Source organism: Eupeodes corollae, chromosome 2 (genome assembly GCF_945859685.1).
Source record: "Eupeodes corollae chromosome 2, idEupCoro1.1, whole genome shotgun sequence".
In the NCBI taxonomy this organism is placed as follows: domain Eukaryota; kingdom Metazoa; phylum Arthropoda; class Insecta; order Diptera; family Syrphidae; genus Eupeodes; species Eupeodes corollae.
In genome coordinates, this window is record NC_079148.1 from 69,516,894 (window position 1) to 69,537,965 (window position 21,072).

At 36.6% G+C, this 21,072-nt stretch overlaps 2 protein-coding genes across 2 annotated transcripts in view; both read left to right on the plus strand.

The window, feature by feature from the left end:
* The window catches only part of LOC129948258 (ATP-binding cassette sub-family F member 2), a 380,395-nt gene that overhangs the window by 292,124 nt on the left and 67,199 nt on the right, over positions 1 to 21,072 (plus strand). The window lies entirely within an intron of this gene.
* LOC129948271 (NADH dehydrogenase [ubiquinone] 1 beta subcomplex subunit 1) lies at positions 8,531 to 8,902 on the plus strand. The gene has a single exon (XM_056059204.1). It carries the CDS (start codon positions 8,671 to 8,673, stop codon positions 8,836 to 8,838), a length of 168 nt encoding a protein of 55 aa, XP_055915179.1. The 5' UTR covers positions 8,531 to 8,670; the 3' UTR covers positions 8,839 to 8,902.

Here is a 21,072-nt window from a genome sequence, read left to right on the forward strand (position 1 = left end):
TGTCTGTACAAATACCGCTAAGAAATATCTTGCAAAAATGTTAACAGTGACTGTAAAATGTTCATTATTTTTGTAATTTTTTAAAATAATTTCAGTGCGTTGTTGAAGAGAGTTTAGTTACCTATTCATTAATGGCGTAGCCAATTTGATGCCAACTTCAAAAGTGACAGCTGTCAAGCTTTTCTAAATGAAAGCCCATATTGAAGAATGCTATACAATATTTCATTCATTTAATTTAGTGGCTAGAGTAATAGCTATGATTAAAATCCATGATTTGAACATTTATTCTTCATTTTTAAAAAAAACTTATTACAGCACTAGTTAAAACAAAACATTGGGCAGGTTTACCCAACATAAGGGACTCTATTTGCAGTCAACTTTATTCTGTGAACGTACATTTTGACCGACGCAACTAGTTAGTTTTTCAAGCGTCATTTCAGAACCTTACTTCGCAAATCTCTACTTTAAGTTCATAGTACAAAAAGTACCAACCAACAAAATAACTTAAAAACACTCCTCAGGCAAGCTACAAGTTCACCACGATTTGTATTTTGTATTGTAAAGAAATATTAGTTATTTCTTTCCCAAATTGACAAAGAACCCTTTTAAAGAAAGCAATTAATCAAGTCGTGCAGAAAATAAATAAATCATACCTTAATAAAGTTCAGCTTTCAGTTGAATGAAAAAAATATTATCAACTGTCAGAACTGATAGAATCAGACTTGACTTGATAGTAAGGGAGATTTTTCTTGACTAACTTTTCAGTCAACTCTCCATTAAAGTTGCCTTAATTGGAAGGTCATTTTTTAGCAGCTGGCCAATCAGATACTAGAAAGTTGCCTAACTTTCAAGTCCTTTATGTCGTCTGAACCTGTCCATTGATGCGGTAAAATAAATTATAATTTCAAGAATTTTAAAAAAAGAAACAATGCATTTTAGAATTTTAATGATGAAATTAATTTTTTTACTTTACAGCTGATAACGTTCCAATTTTGACTGCAACAGCAAAAAGAAAAGCAAAGCATTTTGTTTAAGAAGATTGTGGTTATTTTTAGAAGTGGTCAAACAGAACTTGGGCCTGCTGGAACGTTAGAACGTACCGCTGCCCTCCGCTTTTTTATAAATCAAACAAACCGAAGTTAACTTTCGCCGTTCTATTGACCAGTTAAAAAAGTCAAGGTAACTATTTTTTTTATTTTTCTTTGTAATTTTCTGCGACAAGTTATAATTGAGCAAGCGATTACAAAAATATCCAGTGTCCTTTTTGAACATCAAAAGTAAAGCTAAGCATGTACGATTGGAAGATCTTCCAATATTGGCAGATTTTTCGAAAAAAAAACTAACCAATTTTCTATCAACCATGTAAACACCCAATTTTATCTGTCAAAATTGGCAGTAAAAAAAGGCAGCCTATAGTTTGTTTGTATTTTCAAAAAATTGGACGATTGTCCACTGATTTGATATTGGATAATGTTCTTGCCAACAGCATCATCCTACTTTAAATTACCGCGAAATTTTTAAACAAAAAATGACTGCAGAAGAATTTAAAAACCATTAAAATTTAAAGAAATAAGAAGCAGCCATCAAAATATGGAAAATAAATCATGAAAAACAAAAATTTAAAACTGTTAGACGCATAACAAACTTTAGAATTTATTTAAAAGATCAAGACCAGATGATTTTTGTGGGATGCTGGTTGTGTTGAGCATAAACTACCTAAGGACGTGGTTTGGCAAGACGTTGGTGACTACATTTAGATGACTTCCAATGAGTATAGCAATTTGTTGTTTTCTAAAGTCTTTCAACGATGTTCAAATGGTAGACATATGTGGATTCAAGAGAATACAAGCGTCCACAAGCGTTTTTCTCAAAACCAACCTCTGTCTATCAACTCCTACTCTCACCTCACCGTGGTGAACATCGGGTGCCTAGTAAATACGATGGGATGGGCCGGGCAAAAAGAGGATGAAAAACTGCGATATTTACTATGGTAACTGCTACCAACAACCAACAGCGCTTATTTGGATGCGGCTTCGTCATTGGAGCCAGACTTAGGTAAGAAGTCTTGAGCTATAGGTGCATCAACGAGCGCCTCATGACCATACGCATCAAGGCTAAATTCGGCAACATAAGCCTGATATGCGCGCACGCCCCCACATAAGAGAAAGACGACAACACCAAAGATATGTTCTTCGAGCTCTTGACAAAACATATGAGCAGTGCCCTAGCAACGATATTAAAATAGTCCTGGGCGATTTTAATGCCAAGCTAGGAGGGGAAGAGACCCCAAAACCGATCCAATTCCGAAACTATAGGAAAACAGATTGGCCAAAATATAGGGCGACTTTGAAAAATCTAATTAAACCAGAACTTTCGGATCCGCCCTTGTGCGCTCCTGAACTCGATCAAAAGGTCGATGAACTTACAGCAGCCCTCAATAAAGCCATGGAAACTGCCTGCCCCCTCACAACAGTGCGAGGAAAGAAGAAACCATATTGGTGGGCTGCTGAACTAGATATACTCAGGAGAGGTTGTAGAAGGCTTTTCAATCAAGCGAAAAAGACTAGACATCCCCAAGATTGGGATTCCTATAAAGAATCTCTCAAAAAGTATAAACTAGAATTGAGAATAGCCAAAAGATCCTCATGGAGATCCTTCTGTAACTCAATAGAAGAATCCGCGGAGGCATCAAGGATAAGGAAGATTCTCTCCACAAGTCCAACCATGCCTAGTTGTCTTAAAAAATCAGATGGTACATGGACTAACTCTTGCGAAGAAACGCTAAACCTGCTACTAGACACCCACTTCCCAGATAGCTCCCAATCCGTTAATACAACATACAGTCCTGGGCCGGGTATTAACTTAATTTTTCCTCAAGGTCTGGTTACAAAAGAAAAATTGACATGGGCTCTGAATAGTTTCAAACCTTACAAATCTCCAGGTCCAGATCAAATCATACCAGCTGAGCTACAATATACCATTGATATAACTCATTGAGATGATCTTTAAAAGTTGTATAGATCTGGTCTATATACCTCGGCGCTGGAGAGATGTAAAGGTAGTTTTCATTCCCAAGGCGGGAAAATGCTCTCATGTCAACCCTAAGGACCTAAGACCTATTAGCCTATCATCTTTCATTCTCAAAACTCTGGAACGATTGATCGATATCCATATACGTAACAACATTGAGAAGAGACTATCAATGTCTCAGCATGCTTACTGCAAAGGGAAATCGGTAGAAACAGCCTTGCACACTCTGGTAAGAACTATCGAATACTCCCTAGAGAAAAAGGAATACACTATGGTGGCCTTCTTGGATATTGAGGGCGCTTTCAACAACGTTGACACATCCGCTATCACTTCTGCTATGACGACCTTAAACATCGAATACTCAATTTGTGAGTTGATTAATCTAATGCTAAAAATCAGATTCATCAACTCTAGTTTGGGAGATTTTTGCACAAAAAGGTCTGTCAGTAGAGGCACTCCGCAAGGTGGTGTTCTGTCCCCTCTCCTGTGGAACATAGTGGTTAACCAACTACTAACATCCCTTGAGAGGGATTGCTACAAAGTGGTTGCGTATGCCGATGATGTTGCTATCGCTGTCACAGGGGAACATCCTAATACACTGAGAGACCTCCTCCAAAATGCACTCAATATGCTCACTAGATGGGCTGATAACTGCGGACTTAGTATTAATCCTCAAAAAACAGACCTCGTCCTTTTCACACGGAAATACAAGATCCCAGTAATTGTACCTCCTTCGATAAAAGGTATACCACTAATTTTTACCAATGAAGCCAAATACCTTGGTCTGATATTGGACAAAAAATTAAGTTGGAAATCCAATATACAGGAAAGAGTTAAAAAAGCTACAGTAGCTCTTTTCCTTTGCAAGAAAGCTATAGGAAGCAAATGGGGTTTTCAACCTCGCATAACCTACTGGCTATACACATCGGTCATCCGACCAATACTTATGTACGGGGTTGCAGTATGGTGGACTGCACTGGAGAAAGTCACATACTGCGACATACTCAGCAGAGTTCAGCGCACTGCATGTCTCTGCATAAGCGGGGCATTGAGAACCACACCCTCAGCAGCGTTAGACACTCTCCTCCATCTGACACCCCTCGACATCTTCAGTAAACAAGTGGCAGCGAGTACAGCGATAAGACTCGACGCCTCATCTCAATGGACCAACAACAATGTGGGACACTCTATCATTTTGAACCTCTATGGTTCTATACCAAAGTACATAGACTACACTATACCTAAACCCCTATTTGGAAAAAACTTCCAGATATCCATTCCATCCAGAGATGAATGGGAGGACAAAAAACTCCTGGATAACAAAAGTATTCATTTTTATACAGATGGATCTAAGACAAATGAGGGAGTTGGTGGTGGCGTGTACTCGGAAAAGCTTAATCTAAGCATCTCATTCCGCCTCCCTAATCATTGTAGCGTTTTTCAAGCGGAAATTTTGGCGATCAAAGAGGTTCTCTCCTGGCTAAGAGAAAACGTGATATCAACTTCTGATATCCGCATCTTCTCTGACAGTCAAGCTGCTATCAAATCCCTTGACGGTGTCTCGACCAAATCTTTGACGGCCCTCGATTGTCGATCGTCTCTTATGGAGATGGCGCAGCAATTTAACATTCACCTCTGTTGGGTGCCGGGCCACAGAGACATCACAGGTAATTGTAGAGCCGATGAACTCGCTAAAAATGGAACCGTCAAACCTATTTCACCTGAAAGGGAGAAGATAGGTATACCGATAGCTACATGTAAACTTATGCTAAAAGAAACAGCTTTTGCGATAGCAAATTCTAGGTGGCACAACTTACCAACATGCGCAGCCACAAAACTCATATGGCCTTCACTGGACCTAAAGCGCTCTAAAGACTTGTTATCTCAAAGCAGACTTCATATTAGCTCCCTAATAGGTGTCCTTACAGGACACTGTCTTATAGGCAGACACGCAATACGACTAGGCGTAGCCTCAAATGACTTCTGTAGGAGCTGCATGGACGAAGAAGAAGAGGAAACAATCTCTCATCTCTTATGCACCTGCCCTGCACTTTCACTCAAGCGCAAACTTCATCTGGGGGACTACTCTTTTGATAATCCCAGCGAACTAGCTAAAAAGGATATTAAATATCTTCTTCGCTTTATAAAAAGCTCAAAATGGTTCTACTAGTTAGAAGTAATTCTCTAGATTCATGTGGTATCACAATGGGCCTTTCTCTTGGCCTAAGTGTGTGGATTATAAATCCGCAGCCACGTTAACCTAACCTAACCTAGGAGGGGAAGACATCTTTGGTGGAATAATCGGGAAGAACAGCCTGCACGACAACACTTCCGACAACGGATTCAGGCTCATAGATTTTTCTGCGGGGCGAAACGTCATGATGGTAACCAGTACTCGTTTTCCACACCTCAACATCCACAAAGGAACTTGGACTTCTCCAGATCAATCTACCGTCAACCAGATTGTAGCCAAGGTAGCACTTCGGATTTCCAGAGCCAAAGCAAAACAGGGAGGTGCTGGGAGAAGGTACAACGTCGAACGGCTACAATCGCCAGAGATCGCCAAATCTTTTTCCGACCGAGTTACAAGTACCCTCTCTTGAAGTTCTCAGCCGCCAACACAATGTATCGAAAGCCAGTGGCAACATTGCCAAGATGCAATCAGAGAAGCCGCCTCTGACGGCTAGGTTTCAAACAGCCACCAACAAGGAACCTCTGGTTTGATGAGGAATGTTGGCACGCAAAAGCGGCGCTGCATAAAAGAACGAGAACTGCTCATGAGCTCTATGAGCAGAAGAGGCGAGAGGAACGCCGATATCTCAGAAGGAAAAAAGAGAGGGCATGAGAATCGTGCGGTCGAAGATGTTGAGAGGTTTAAAAGCAGGAATGAAGTTCGAAAGTTGTATGAACAGGTGAAACGAAATTCACAGGTACATAAACCTAGAACCGAAGGCTGCAAAGACGAAAGTGGAAACATCATAGTGGAACCGCAGTCTGTATAACGGTGACGACGAACTGAATTCCGCTGTCAGGCAGGATGATGCATTCAACATAGACGACGAAAGCCAACAATCCCGTCCCCCCGACTTAGACGAAGTAAAGATTGCCATATCTAAGTTGAAGTCTAATAAAGCCGCTGGAGCGGATGGCTTGAATGCCGAGCTCTTTAAAGCAGCTAGAGATAAGTTGGTTAGGAGCATGCACCAACTTATCTGTAAGATATGGCCGGAAGAAAACATGCCCGATGAATGGAACCTCAGTATTGTTTGCTCGATCCTGAAAAAGGAGACCCTCTAAACTGCACCAACTATAGAGGAATCAGTCTACCTAACATCGCCTACAAAATCTTCTCTTGATAGGTCCTTATCAGTGTGGTTTTAGACCAGGAAATTCCACTGTTGATCAAATATTCACATGACTGCAGATCCTGGAAAAACCCAAGAACACCAAATTGACACCCACCATCTTTTCATCGATTTCAGGGCCGCATATGACAGCATATACAGGGACGAGCTGTATAGAGCCATGCCTAGTTTTGGCATCCCTGCCAAACTCGTCCGTTTGTGCAGGATGACCATGGAGAATTCACGCTGCTCCAAAAAGGTTGGAAACAACTTAACAGAACCTTTCGATGTCAAAAAAGGTTTTAGACAAGGTGATGCGCTGTCATGTGATTTTTTTAACATCGTGCTTGAAAGAGTAGTACAGAGCTCACATGTGAACACTAGAGGCACTTTTTTCAAAAGTCTGTCCAATTACAAGCACATGCTGGTGACATTGACATAATCGGAAGAACTCAGGATGATGTCAATGGGACTTTTGTGAGTATTAAGGCAGAGGCGGCAAAAATGGGTTTAACGGTTAATGAGGGCAAAACAAAGTACATGCTGTCGTCTAGAAAGGACATACAACACCGACGTTTTGGTCAAAACGTCACAATCGACAGACGTAACTTTGAGGTAGTCAAGGACTTCGTCTACCTAGGCTCCGCTGTAAACGCAGAAAACAACACCAGCGCTGAGATCAAACGCAGAATAACTCTTGCTAACCGCTGTTTCTTTGGACTAAGAAAGCAATTGAGTGGTAAAGTCCTCTCTCGAGGGACCAAAGCGTTGCTATATAAGACCCTTATCATCCCCGTCCTGCTATACGGTGCAGAAGCATGGACCATGACAAAAGCGGATGAAAGCGCTTTGGGTCGGTTCGAGAGAAAAGTTCTTCGTGTGATCTACGGTCCCGTATGCATCGAAGGGGAGTGGAGGAGAAGATGGAACGACGAGCTGTACGGGCTGTACAGCGACGTAGACTTAGCCAGAAGGGTAAAAGTCCAACGGGTCACGTAGAGCGGAAAGTTTTCGAATACACACCCAGTAGTCTTCCATTTTCAATCGTTGTCCTTGTCGCGTCGGTTTGAACAAAAACGTTTTATTATATAGATGACAACGTAATGAACTTCATTTGCAGTCAACTACAAAGGAAACTGTTTAGTTTTTCAATTGTCATAAATTTCAAACTCAGAACTTTTCTCAACTAACCTTATATCGTACAAAAACTACCAAAAACAAAACACTCCTCAGACAAGCTACAAGTCCATCACGATTTGTATTTTGTATTGTAAAGAAATATTATTTTATTTTATGTTATTTTGACATAAGTAGGGAGATTTTTCTTGACTTACTTTCCAGGCAACTTTCCAATAAATTTGCCTCAATTGGAAGGAACTTATTTGGCAGCTGGCCAACCAGGTGCTAGAAGCTTTCCTTACTTTCAAGTGCCTTATGTCGTTTGAACCTGCGCATTGTTTTCCGTCCTGTCGCTCCAGACTGTCCTCTGTTTGAAAAGTCCTTAATATCTCAAATAAAATGGGGTATGTTCCCAATTGCTATAAATCCTCATCAGTAAACGTATTCCAGATTACGTTTGGTTCAATTTTTTTTTTGATAAATTTCATTGATAGGTGAAACTGGTCCCTTAATTAAATGCAAATATTTACATTTTAATTCTGAATTAAAAGAACAAACCTAATACACAACAGAACCTTTTAACCGACTGCAAGTCAATGACTAGAAGAAATATAGAATCGAACTAACCAAAAAACAGCCGCTGCACTACTTTCAAACATGACATCCACAATATTTTCAAGTCGCACGCACGATCCACTTCCACTTTGACAAGTCAACTGTCACTTGAACTGTCGTTTTTAACTTCAACAAAAACCAAATCACTTTTCTTAAACACATTTCTCTTGTTTTTAATGGAAAGTAAGTAAAACAAATTACAATTAAGAACAAAAAAAAATCAGAAAAAATTCTAAAAGAATATATAATTAATTGCTATCTCTCACAATTCATTCATTTGTTTACATTCAGTGCTTTACTCTTGTCATGAGAATACTCCTTACGTAACTTGAGCAATTTCTAATTACTTTTTTCATTCCGTGAATTCTCAGATTGATGGCCAAAGGTTTCCTATCGGCATTTGCGCGGAGATACGGTGCAGTAATATTCTTCCCAACTTTCGCAATTACAACAATCTACGCTGATTGGTCCCACACTCGCAAGTGGAAGCAATCCCTCAAAGCCCAACAACAGGAATTACTAGCAGCACATTAATTTAGAACAAAGCTAAAAAATCAACAACATGGTTATTGGAGTAACAAAGCAGTGGGTATGGTTGAGCCTGCCAATTCTTGGTGGTGTCGTCGGAAATTATTTGGACAACAAGGAAACCGAACGAATGACCATGTTCCGAGACAAGAGTGCTCTCTATCATCGAGTACTTAAGCCAGGCGAATCTCCATCCTGGTAGATCTCGCCTTCTTTATTTTAACTGCATATGTGAATGAGTAATTAAAGTTTAAATATTCTTCATATTTTATTTTATATTTTCTTGGTTAATGTTACATAATTTAATTTTCGGAATACCTTACAAAGTAAGATCGGAAGGAGCTGAATGGTAAAAAGTCGGATATCTTTATCCGTACCTGACCTTGGCAGTTTTGTAGTTCTGCAAGTGCATTTAAGTCTGCAATGGGGATTCAAATTATGAGATTATCGATTTCGTAAACATGTGAAGCATTTTTTTTCTGAGAGAAAACAAAAAAATTAATTCAATAATTTTTGTGAAAACAGAAGAAGTTGGCTTTGGCTTTGAACTGAAATACGCCACATTGTGAAATGATGTTTATTGCATTCTTTTGTACAATGTTTTAACCAGCCATATCTTATATGATATTTAGGTACATTGTAACCGCATTTACTACGCAGGTTGTCTGTCAACTCGTTGTTGATGTTTTAAAAGGTCGTATCCGTATGTCGATTTTTTTTTAGAAAATGTAGACAAACACCAAATCTCTTCTTCTAGGTATACACAGATAATAATTAATAACAATTTTGGAATATTGAAAAAAGTGGCAATGTTTTTATTTTATAAAGAAACTAGTTGACCCGACAAACGTTGTTTTGTCATATAAATAATTTCTAGAGAATATTTTGCTAGAAAAAATTAACTTATCGTAAGTGTGTAAGGATGTAGTTTATAAGTAAGAGAGGTATATGTATAGAACTGTAAATGGTGACAAACTTTTTTGGATTCCGGCAACCAAAACATCATCAAGAGGTCGTGCAAGCGGTGGATGCCTGTATGGAATACAAGACAACATTGTCGTTAGGCTTTTTAAAAAAACCTAATGTGTGTATTGTTCCTTTTTATATAAATTGCAACAGTTGGACCGAAGACTTTGACAGACTGTGCAATTTAATGTGTGATCTATCGAGCAAAAACGTGACGTTGGTTGGAGATTTCAATGCTAGAATAAGTGATAACAACCCAAATGTCTATTTCTAACTCAGCACTATCAAATTATTATAATAGAACTTACTTACTTACTTTACTTAAGGTGGCGCTACAGTCTGGGGCCGACCTGGTCCTCGACCAACATGCGTCTCCAGCCAGCTCGGTCCCTAGGTCCCTCCCACCTGGGTGCGCCACCTGAGTCGCGGTCTTCCTCTACTGCGCCGTCTCTCGGGATTTGATTCGAAAACCTTCCGGGCTGGAGCGTTGATGTCCATCCGCTCTACATGACCTAGCCATCTAAGCCGTTCGATTTTAATTCTGCTTATTAGGTCAGTGTGGCTGTACAGCCCGTACAGTTCGTCGTTACATCTTCTCCTCCATTCTCCATCTATGCGTATGGGACCAAAAATCACCCGAAGAATTTTTCTCTCAAAGCATCCTTAGACCCTCTCATCTTTCTTTGACAGGGTCCAGGCCTCAACGCCATAAATGAGAACCGGGATGATGAGTGTCTTATAGATGGTGATTTTACATGCTCGAGAGAGAACTTTACTTCTCAATTGCCTTCTAAGTCCAAAGAAGCAGCGATTTGCAAGAGTTGTTCTTCGTTTGATTTCAGCGCTGGTATCGTTGTCTGCATTTATAGCGGTGCCTAGGTAGACAAAGTCCTTAACTACCTCAAAGTTGTAGCTGTCCATGGTGACGTTTTGTCCAAGACGTCGTTGTTCAGTGTCCTTTTTTGATGACAGCATAAACTTGGTCTTGCCCGCATTGACCAATAAACCCATTTTCTTATCTTCCGTCGCAATGCTCAAAATCGCTCCACTGACATCACTCTTTGATCTTCCAATTATGTCATTATCATCTGCGTATCCGAGTCGTTAGATGGACCTTTGGAAGATGGTGCCTCTAGTGTTGACGGTTGAGTATTGTACAATTCTTTCCAAAACGGTATTGAAGAAGTCGCATGACAGTGCATCGCCTTGTCTAAAACCTTTTTTGACAACCAAGAATCGGTAAGATGTTTTCCGACCTTGATAGAGCAGCGTGCATTCTCCATCGTCATTCTGCACAAACGGATAAGTTTGACAGGGATGCCAAAACTAGACATTGCTCGGTAGAGCTTTTCCCTATAGATGCTGTCATACGCGGCTTTAAAATCGATAGAGAGATGGTGGGTATCGATTTGAAGCTCCTGGGTTTTTCCAAGATCTGCCGTAGTGTGAATATTTGGTCGATAGTGGACTTTCCTGGTCTGAAGCTACACTGATAAGTACCAATCAGGTTCTTGACGAATGGCTTCAGACGTTCACATAATACGGCAGAGAGGATCTTATACGCAATGTTAAGAGACTGATGCCTCTGTAGTTGGCGCAGCTTAGAGGGTCTCCTTTCTTATGTATCGGGCACCTTATGCTGAGATTCCACTCATCGGGCATGCTTTCTTCCGACCAAATTTTGCAGATGAGTTGGTGCATGCTCCCTACCAAGCCATCGCTTGCTGCTTTGAATAGTTCGGCGGTGATGCCGTCAGCTCCAGCAGCTTTGTTTGACTTAAGTTTAGATATAGCTATCTTCACTTCGTCAAGGTCGGATAGGCAGAATTGTTGATCTGAGTCGCCGAGAATGAGTGGTTCTATCTCCCTTACAGCGGAATTCGGTTCGTCATCGCCGTTATATAATTTGGAGAAGTGATCTTTCTATATTCTTAGCATCGACTGCGGTTCTACTACGATGTTAACCTGATCGTCTTTACAGGCTTCGGTTCGTGGCTCGTACCCTTGAGAGGTTTTTTAACCTTTTGGTAAAAACCTCATTCCTCTTGTGACATCCCTCTATCTCCTCGATCGCGCGCTTCTCATGCTCTCTTTTTCTACATCTAAGAAGCCGGTGTTCCTCTCTCCTCTTCTGCTCATAGAGTTCGCGAGCAGCTCTAGTCCTTTTGTGCAGCACCGTTTTGTATGCCTCTTGTTTTGCTCCATGCGCTTGCCGGCATTCGTCGTCAAACCAGGGGTTTCGCTGAGGTGGCCGTGTAAAACCTAGCACTTCAGAGGCATCTCTGATGGCTGCAAGGCAATGTTGTCACTGGTTTTCAATGCTTAATGCAGGCAGCATAGGACTCCTTAAGATGTTATTACAGACTCGATCGAAAAAGGTTATGGCAGTCTCTTGCGATTGTAGCCGTCTAATGTCGAATCTTCTCACAGTACTTCCTTGTTTTGGCTTGGATCGGGCTATCCGTAGCCGTAGCAATGTGGTCAATTTTCTTGCCGGCTTGAGATGTGTGAACTGCGTACTAGCTACCAGAACGTCTCGCCCCGCAGCGAAATCGATCAGCCTGAATCCATTGTCGGAGGTAGTGTCGTGCTGTTGGGTGGTGTATCTCCCGATTATGCCACCAAAGATAACTTTTCTTCCTAGCTTGGCATTAAAATCTCCCAAGACAATTTGTGTGTCATAGCCAGGGCACTGCTCATATGTCTTGTCCAAGAGATCGAAGAATATGTCTTTGGTGTCTTCATCTTTCTCCTCTGTCCGGATAAACCGCTCCTTACAGGCCTGGGCTGCGAATATGTCGAAGGAGCCCTATAAGGTGTTCACTAAGTAGTTCAACCTTACTGGAACTGTTTTTGCTGCCCCCAACAACTTTCCACTGGGGTTAGAACCCAATCTCCAGTTGAGGTACTAGGCACCCGATGTTCAACGCGGGGAGGTGGGAGTAGGAGTTGATAGACAGAGGTGGGTTTTGAGAAAAACCTGTGTACGCTTGTGTCCTCTTGAATGCACATGTCTAGCATTCAAAGTAGTTTGCCTGCGGTTATTTCTATCCACATTATTTATCAAAACCTTTGCGCAGACAAAAGCTTTTCTTTCGTCCTAGTTAAGATTGTTCCAAATACGATCAAAAATTATCTTTCCTTCCTCATTGCACAACTTGTGGCATTCATTCCTGGGGCCCTTGTGTACAACCTTGCACTTGAATCGTTCTCCCATTACACGGGCTCCTTTTTTTTGTAGCTTGAAATTTGTTTTTTGGAATTTTGCTTTTGAGAACCCCAAATAGGACTTTCCCCGCATCCTCAGCTCTTTATATATTTTTTCTTTTATTTGGTTTTGACTTCGTTGTAGGAACCGGGTCATTAATATTGTTGCTGTTGATGATGGTGTGGCTGAAGCTGTTGTAAGCAATAATGTTACAGCGAACAAAAATGTTCCAGGTACTAGTAAGTGTAAGAAACAAAAACATTTAATAGGCAGCGATGTTCTCGCCGTCTCCGTTCTTCCTTCCGTACCTAAACTACGTTTTATACATGTTTCTCGGCTTAAAAACACTGTCAATGAAAACGACATTACGAAATTTGTAGCACAAAAGCTAAATCTGCCATCAGAGAACCTTGTTTGTGCTAAATTGGTGAAGAAAGATGCAGATATTTCTCAACTGCGTTTCATAAATTTTAAACTTGGTGTACCTTCGAGATCTTTCGATGCTGTTCTTTAATCATCTTTATGGCCAACTGGAGTACAAGTTAAGCAGTTTTTGAACCATTCGGACTAGGCCAAAAACAAAATCAAACGTCAACATAATGAATGATCTTCAAATCTTTAGCTTCAACAAGTATTTTTCCATCTTTTATCATAATGCGAGTGGTATGAGAACCAAATCGCATGATTTCTTTATTGCTGCCCAGGACTGTCCATACGACATTATAGCTTTAACTGAAACTTGGTTAAATGAGAACTTTTTGAATGGTGAATATTTCCTTCCGATTACATCGTCTTTCGCAAAGATCGTCAAACTGGTCAAACTAGAGGAGGAGGAGTTTTGTTTGCTGTTCAATCAAATTTTACATGTAGAGAAATTAGACTAGAGATTTTTGTTTGTGTAGATTTATTTATCCAATCTTTTAAATGTATTCATTTATATATTTTCGTATCATATATCCCACCTTCATCTCAAAATCTTTTGTATGAGTCTCACATTAAAATTATTGTAGAAATTGCTAATGATAAAGATGAAAATTGTTATTTTGTAGTTGTTGGTGATTTTAACTTGCCTAATATTAATTGGAAATTCTCAGATGATGAAAAGCAATTATTTCCTTATAATGTTGTCAAAGATTATGAATATAATGTTATTGATAGTTTATCAGCCTTAAATATGTGTCAAATTAACAATATTCCTAATTCTATTGGTCGTATTTTGGATTTAATTTTTATTGATAATTGCCTTGAAACTCAATGTAATGAATCATCTTATAAAATGTTAGAAAATAGCATTCATCACAATGCAGTTGAAATAATTTTTAATTTTTCAGTTTTAAATGAATCTAAATCTAAAAATAATTCCCAATTGTATGATTTTAAAAAAGCTGATTATGATTCCATAAAAACTTATTTAAACACAGTAGATTGGCAACAAATCTTAAGCAGTAAAGATACTAAACAAGCTTTTACTCTGTTTCGGAACATTTTAGATTCAGCGGTTTCTTCTTACGTTCCTTAAAAAACTTTATTTAAAAATTCAAATAAACCTATTAAAATGTCATGAATAAACTTAATAAAATTAAAAAATCTTCAATTCATTTAAATGAACAGTTCAAACAAATAAGAAGGGAGTATGAGTTTTTGAAAAAATTTGTATACAAGCAATACATCTCGTCTCTTGAATCAAATATTAAGAATAACCCTAAGAGTTTTTGGTCATTTATTAACACGAAAAGAAACTCAACTGGGATTCCATCTAGCATGACTTATAATAATGTGTTGTCCGATGATATTAATATAATTTGCAATAACTTCGCGTCGTTCTTTCAATCTAATTTTATAAATCTCAAATTAGACTATGCTAACTCAATAAATTCAGATCCTATTGTTGATCTTGGTAATTTGCAGTTATCTGTAGATAATGTCTTACAAGTACTTTTATCTCTTGAAAACAATTTCTCTATTTCACCAGACAATATTCCACCAATTCTTTTAAAAACTTGTGCTAATATACTTGCTACACCACTTTGTATAATATTTAACCTTTCTTTAAGTAATGGTGAGTTCTTAGATGAATGGAAATACTCTATAATAACTCCCCTTCATAAATCAGGTACAAAAAGTTCGATTTAAAATTACAGACCAATTGCAAAGCTGCAGTTAATTCCTAAGGTTTTCGAAGCTGTAGTAAAAAACAAATTGTATAATCTTATTCACAATAACATTTTAGTTTACCAACATGGTTTCTTAAAAGGTAGATCCACTACTACAAATTTATCAATATTTTCAAATTTTTGTCTATCACAGATGGAAATGCGTTCTCAAGTCGACACTATTTACACTGATTTTTCAAAGGCTTTCGACCGCGTTCAACATAGTGTTCTCTTAAAAAAACTAGAGATATATGGATTTCACTCTCAGCTCCTAATGTGGATAAAGAGCTATTTAGTAGGTAGGAAACAGGTGGTAAAAATTGATAATGCCTTGTCTAAGGAAATTATAAATTTTTCGGGTGTTCCTCAAGGTAGTCACCTTGGACCAATTCTTTTCATCATTTTTATTAACGACTTACCTCTGCATCTTACTTTTTCTAAATGTCTTCTATTTGCTGACGATTTGAAAATATTCAGTTCCATAAATTCACTTAACGATGCAAATAAAGTTCAAATTGATTTAAATAATTTAATTAAATGGTGTAATATCAATGGTCTATATTTTAACAATAAGAAGTGTAGCGTTGTGACATTTTCTAGAAATCACAGTCCATTATATTATAATTGTAAACTTGAAAGTGACATTTTATAAGGACTTGATAGCCATAAGGATCTAGGCGTAATCATCAATTCTAAAATGAATTTCTCAAATCACATAGACCATGCGATCTCAAAAGCAAACTCTATGCTAGGGTTTGTTTTTCGAAATTCAAAAGATTTCGAAGACCCCTATACATTAAAAGCTCTTTATTTTAGTCTCGTCCGACCACATTTAGAATATTGTACTGTTATATGGAGTCTCTTTACCGCGTCTAGCATTTGTCGTATAGAAAGAGTTCAAAAAAGGTTCACAAAGTTTGCCTTACGAAAAATATATGGTTATTCAAATGTTCCATCTTATGAGACGAGGTGTATTTTAATTGACCTAAAACCTCTTGCGCAGAGAAGAAAATTAAAATCAATACGTTTTGCTTTTGATGTCTTGAATTTTAATATTGACTGTCCAGTTTTGTTATCTATGTTTTTTATTTATGCGCCTTCTAGAAACTTGCGCCCTCGTGACTGTGATTTCCTAAATGTTCCTTACCACAGTACTAGCTATGCTAAGTATAATCATAGACTAACTAATAATAAAGACGGGACACTTCATAGAAAGAAAAAGAAACCAATTTCAGATTGCCTCCACCGAGATTGCCTCCACAGCATACATGTTTTGTTCGAAGAGCGATAATTTGTTTGTTGTTATGATTAAAAGTTGCAAGTTGCAATGAATGATCGAACCACACACAAGTCAAAATAAAAAGAACACAGCGCAGACGCAGATACGTACATATTCACTTTCACAGTTCGATCCGTCAACTTCACAACAACAAAAACACACGCAACGAGCTCTGTTTTCTGCATCTATTTCATTGTGCTATCACAGCGCAGACGCAGATACAGACATATTCACAGAGTGATGTTCTCGTAGGTATCAACTTCACAACAAAAAAAACACACGCAGTTTTTTTTCAGTTTTAATTTTTGTTGTGTCTTTTTTTCAAGATTGCGATATGCCTTTTTATTTGTTTTATTATTCATTAGAAATTCGTTTTCAATTAATACAAAATAATTTTGTATTTTTTTTTTATTTATATAAGTGGTAAGAAACTACAAACATATCTGATAAACAATCTTAATTATTGTCAAGACATTGGGCTACGGGTCAGAAGTTTAACATGCGATCAAGGTTCGAATAATAGAAGGTGCTTCAATTTTCTAGATATAAGACTAGAAAAGCCGATCTTTTATCACAACTGTCAAGGAATTTTCGCGTTGTATGACTCTTGTCATCTCATTAAAAGTGTACGCAATACATTATTAAAAAAAGAGGCTGGGATGTGACCCACACTGATAACTTCCCATCCCGTCTGTCGATTTGTCTTGCTTAAAAGTTTGTCTATATGTACTCGTATCAATTTTTACCAAATTTGCGTACTATTTTCTGTAGATTTTATTTTTTATGGAAAAACGGACTGTTGGATTTTTATATAAAAATTACTGAATATTGAAAACAATATTTTTTGTGAAATAAAATAAGTTTGAAGCCAATATTTTTAATTTTTGAAAAGCTATTTGAGTCGAAAGTAAATTTTTACCAAGTTTTAGTATTTTTTTAGAGTTTTATTTTTTGTAAAAAAACTAACAATTCGATTTTTTTCAAAATTTTACTGAATGTTGAAAACAATATTTTTTATAAGATAAAATTAGTTTGAAGCCAATATTTAAAATTTTTGAAAAGATATTTGAGTCGAAAATCAATTTTAACCAACTTTTATACATTTTTCAATTTCTTGGAAAGGGGCCAATGAATATTTTTTTGTATTGTATGTAAAATTGTATTCAACAATTTTTGAAATTATTTTTTCTTAAATTCATATTTATCAAACACATCAGATGGCTTTTTTTATTTTTAGCTCTAAGGTTTAAGCCATTAAAATAACTTAATCAATTTATCTAATTTTATTTCTTATTTTTTTTTTTAATAATGTCACAATATTTTTGAACAAATTAATATCATCATCAAATTCTAGCTGCGTTAAAGTTGTTAGCTATGAGAGCAAGTTTGTGCGATCCAGTCGTGCCCATTTTTTATTATTTTGAAGAGAACCTTTACAGCTAACGAATGGAATTTAAAATTCCCAAATTCGTTTTCTAATAAATTATTTAGTATTAATTGAAAACGAATTTCTAATGAATAATAAAACAAATAAAAAGGCATATCGCAATCTTGAAAAAAAGACACAACAAAAATTAAAACTGAAAAAAAACTGCGTGTGTTTTTTTTGTTGTGAAGTTGATACCTACGAGAACATCACTCTGTGAATATGTCTGTATCTGCGTCTGCGCTGTGATAGCACAATGAAATAGATGCAGAAAACAGAGCTCGTTGCGTGTGTTTTTGTTGTTGTGAAGTTGACGGATCGAACTGTGAAAGTGAATATGTACGTATCTGCGTCTGCGCTGTGTTCTTTTTATTTTGACTTGTGTGTGGTTCGATCATTCATTGCAACTTGCAACTTTTAATCATAACAACAAACAAATTATCGCTCTTCGAACAAAACATGTATGCTGTGGAGGCAATCTCGGTGGAGGCAATCTGAAATTGGTTTCTTTTTCTTTCTATGAAGTGTCCCGTCTTTATTATTAGTTAGTCTATGGTATAATCCTATCACAAGAGCTTGTATGGATTTTAATGAATATGATTTTGCAATTGATTTTAATATTAATAGAAATGTTTTGAAAAATACATTAGTAAATTTGTTATAATGCTATAAGTAAATTATGTATTTTATTTTTATGTTATGTTTCATATAATTATTAGTCTAAATGGAGTGTGTAACTTTTAAGACGAATAAATAAATCAATAAATAAATAAATAAATAAATAAATATCTTAAATAAGTAGGTCCTATCTTAAGTTAAGTATTTCTAATGGTAATGACTATAAAACAATTCTCACCTTCTGTACCTTCCGTATTTGAAATAATATTTTCATTATCATTTACCTCGAGGATTAAAACTTCGCTTAACATATCAATGGATCCATGGTCTACATAAGAAAATGTTAAACTCTGATTTTGATTCGCATTTGCTTCATTTTCGTTAGAGGAAAACATTAAATTTTGATTATGATCGTCATCCAAAAAGTGAGTTCTGATGTCAATCTGATTTCCATCACTACTGGAGAAATTTTCGTATTCCATCGCATCATCTTAATCATCTCAAGTTATACAAAAATAATTCTTTTAGATGTGTCTTATATAATTATAAAAATTATTAATGAGTGGGTCCTTACCATTGAGCACATGATTTAACAATTCTTGCTCAATATCATTATCAATCCTTGAACTTGATTTCGAATCATGAGCCTTTTTCAAGGCTAAATCAAGCATTAACAGTGCTCGAGAAGTCATTTTTAATTAATGCAGAACCGTAAGTATATTTTTTTAAGTAGCCAAAGCAGAACCTCGTATTAATTCGTTGAATTGAAATCTCTAATAAACAATAAATAACATAAAGATACTATATAATTTTGTGACTTATATATACATTTAACAATAAATATTACCAATTTAAACTTTTTTATGAAAAATACCACCTATTTATGCACTTAAAGTCTTAAACACATAAAAACTTTACCCAGATTTGAAAACAAATATATTAACTTACGAAGTAGGAGACTTACGAGGTACTGCTTAATTTATTTGATTTATAATACGAGTTTTTGAATTGTGTCATTTCTGAAAAATATTCAGAACAACATTGTTGATCTGAAAATTCCAAAAGATGGCTCTGAATCTCCTGGTTTTTTTTGCATCAATAAATTTTTCGACTTTCGAGGTTATGATGTTTAACCCTCGATATCCGCTTTCATATTATGAAGTCACAGCAAAATGCCGGCGCCGCGCGGCGCCACAGTACAAAATTCCGGACATTGGGTGATTTTTTATTTTCATTATTCGAAATATTTTTTGTTTGATATGCATAGAAAATTGTCGCTTCTTTTACATATAAAACAGTTTTTTATGTACCTACACTCTTTAATTTTCAAATAATAAGGACTCAAAGATGCAGTATTTTTAAAATCAAAAAGAGATTTAATTTTAATGCATTTTTGTAATTCGTTTTTCTCAGACCCTTTTTATGTTTAAATAAATTTTGTAGGTGAAATTGGTTCATTTAAGCTTATTATTTAAAAAAATCTTTAAAATAAAGTTGTTTTAACTCTAAAAAAAACTCTTTTTGTGAGTATTTTAAAAAAATCCTAATTTCATGTTTGAAGATGTTTTTAAAAAAAATGCTCGGACTTTGGGTAGTCTTAAATGAATTTTAAACTTATTTGGAGTCATATCTTAAAAAAAAATTGGATCCGACCCCGCTCCCTGGAGGGTTTTTAAAAATCTCCCTCAGATCTGAGAAAGCTTAAATAAAATAAGTTTGTTGACTTTAGAAGGGGGCAGGGGCATCTTTGCATTATAAATAATAATAATAACTGACATAATGAAATCTAAATGTTTAAACAGTGACATATATAAAAGAAAGAGGGCGGGGAGGGGGAAAAACCATCTTCAACTCGTTACTGTCGACTTACATATAATGTTTAGATTTGCAAAAGAAAGTGATAGTTTAATAAAAAAGAGTATGATGAAATGCAACACTTGATTGAGAATCTACTTCCAACTAACATTGACACTTTGAAAACAAAACATGTTATGTTACTAACCATGATTGATGGAAAAACTTGCAATAGTATTGCTAATAATCCATCATCTATGTGTTGTTATATTTGTAAAGCTAAGTTAAGTAAAATGGATGACTTTAAAATTGCATGTAACAAAACAAATAATGAAGTATTTTATAGCTTTGGAATTTCGCCCTTACATGCATGGATAAGGTGCATGGAATGGCCTTTGCCATTCCATTTTAAGAAATGGAGCGCTAGAAGTGATGAGCAAAAAGCTTTAAAAGTTAAACGAAATAAAAACATACAAGAACAGTTAAGATCAAAACTTGGGTTACTAATTGATGTTGTCAAACAAGGAAGAAGTACAAAAACGCTGAGATAGTTTCAGAAGTCACTGGCTTAGATCTAAACCTTATTAAGAGAATAAATATTTTATTAAAAACTATGGCTTCAGGTGAAGAAATAGATGCAGATGAATTTCAAAGCTACGCATACGAGACAGCTCAAATTTATGTTTCCACTTATCCTTGGTATTTTATGCCTCCCACGATTCATAAGATACTAGTGCATGGGGCTGATATTATAAGAAATGCTTTAATACCGATCGGAAAGCTTTCCGAAGAAGCTTCAGAAGCTAGACATAAAGAGTTTCGAAAAATTCGTGAAAGTTCCACCAGAAAAAAGAACAGATTTGTAACAAATGAACACGTGTTAACCAATTTACTAATATTTTTTGATCCCACCTTATATTTTTATCACCTTCATTGGTAAAATACAAAAAACATGCATTCCTGAAGAAGCTTTGAAATTAATTAAATTACCG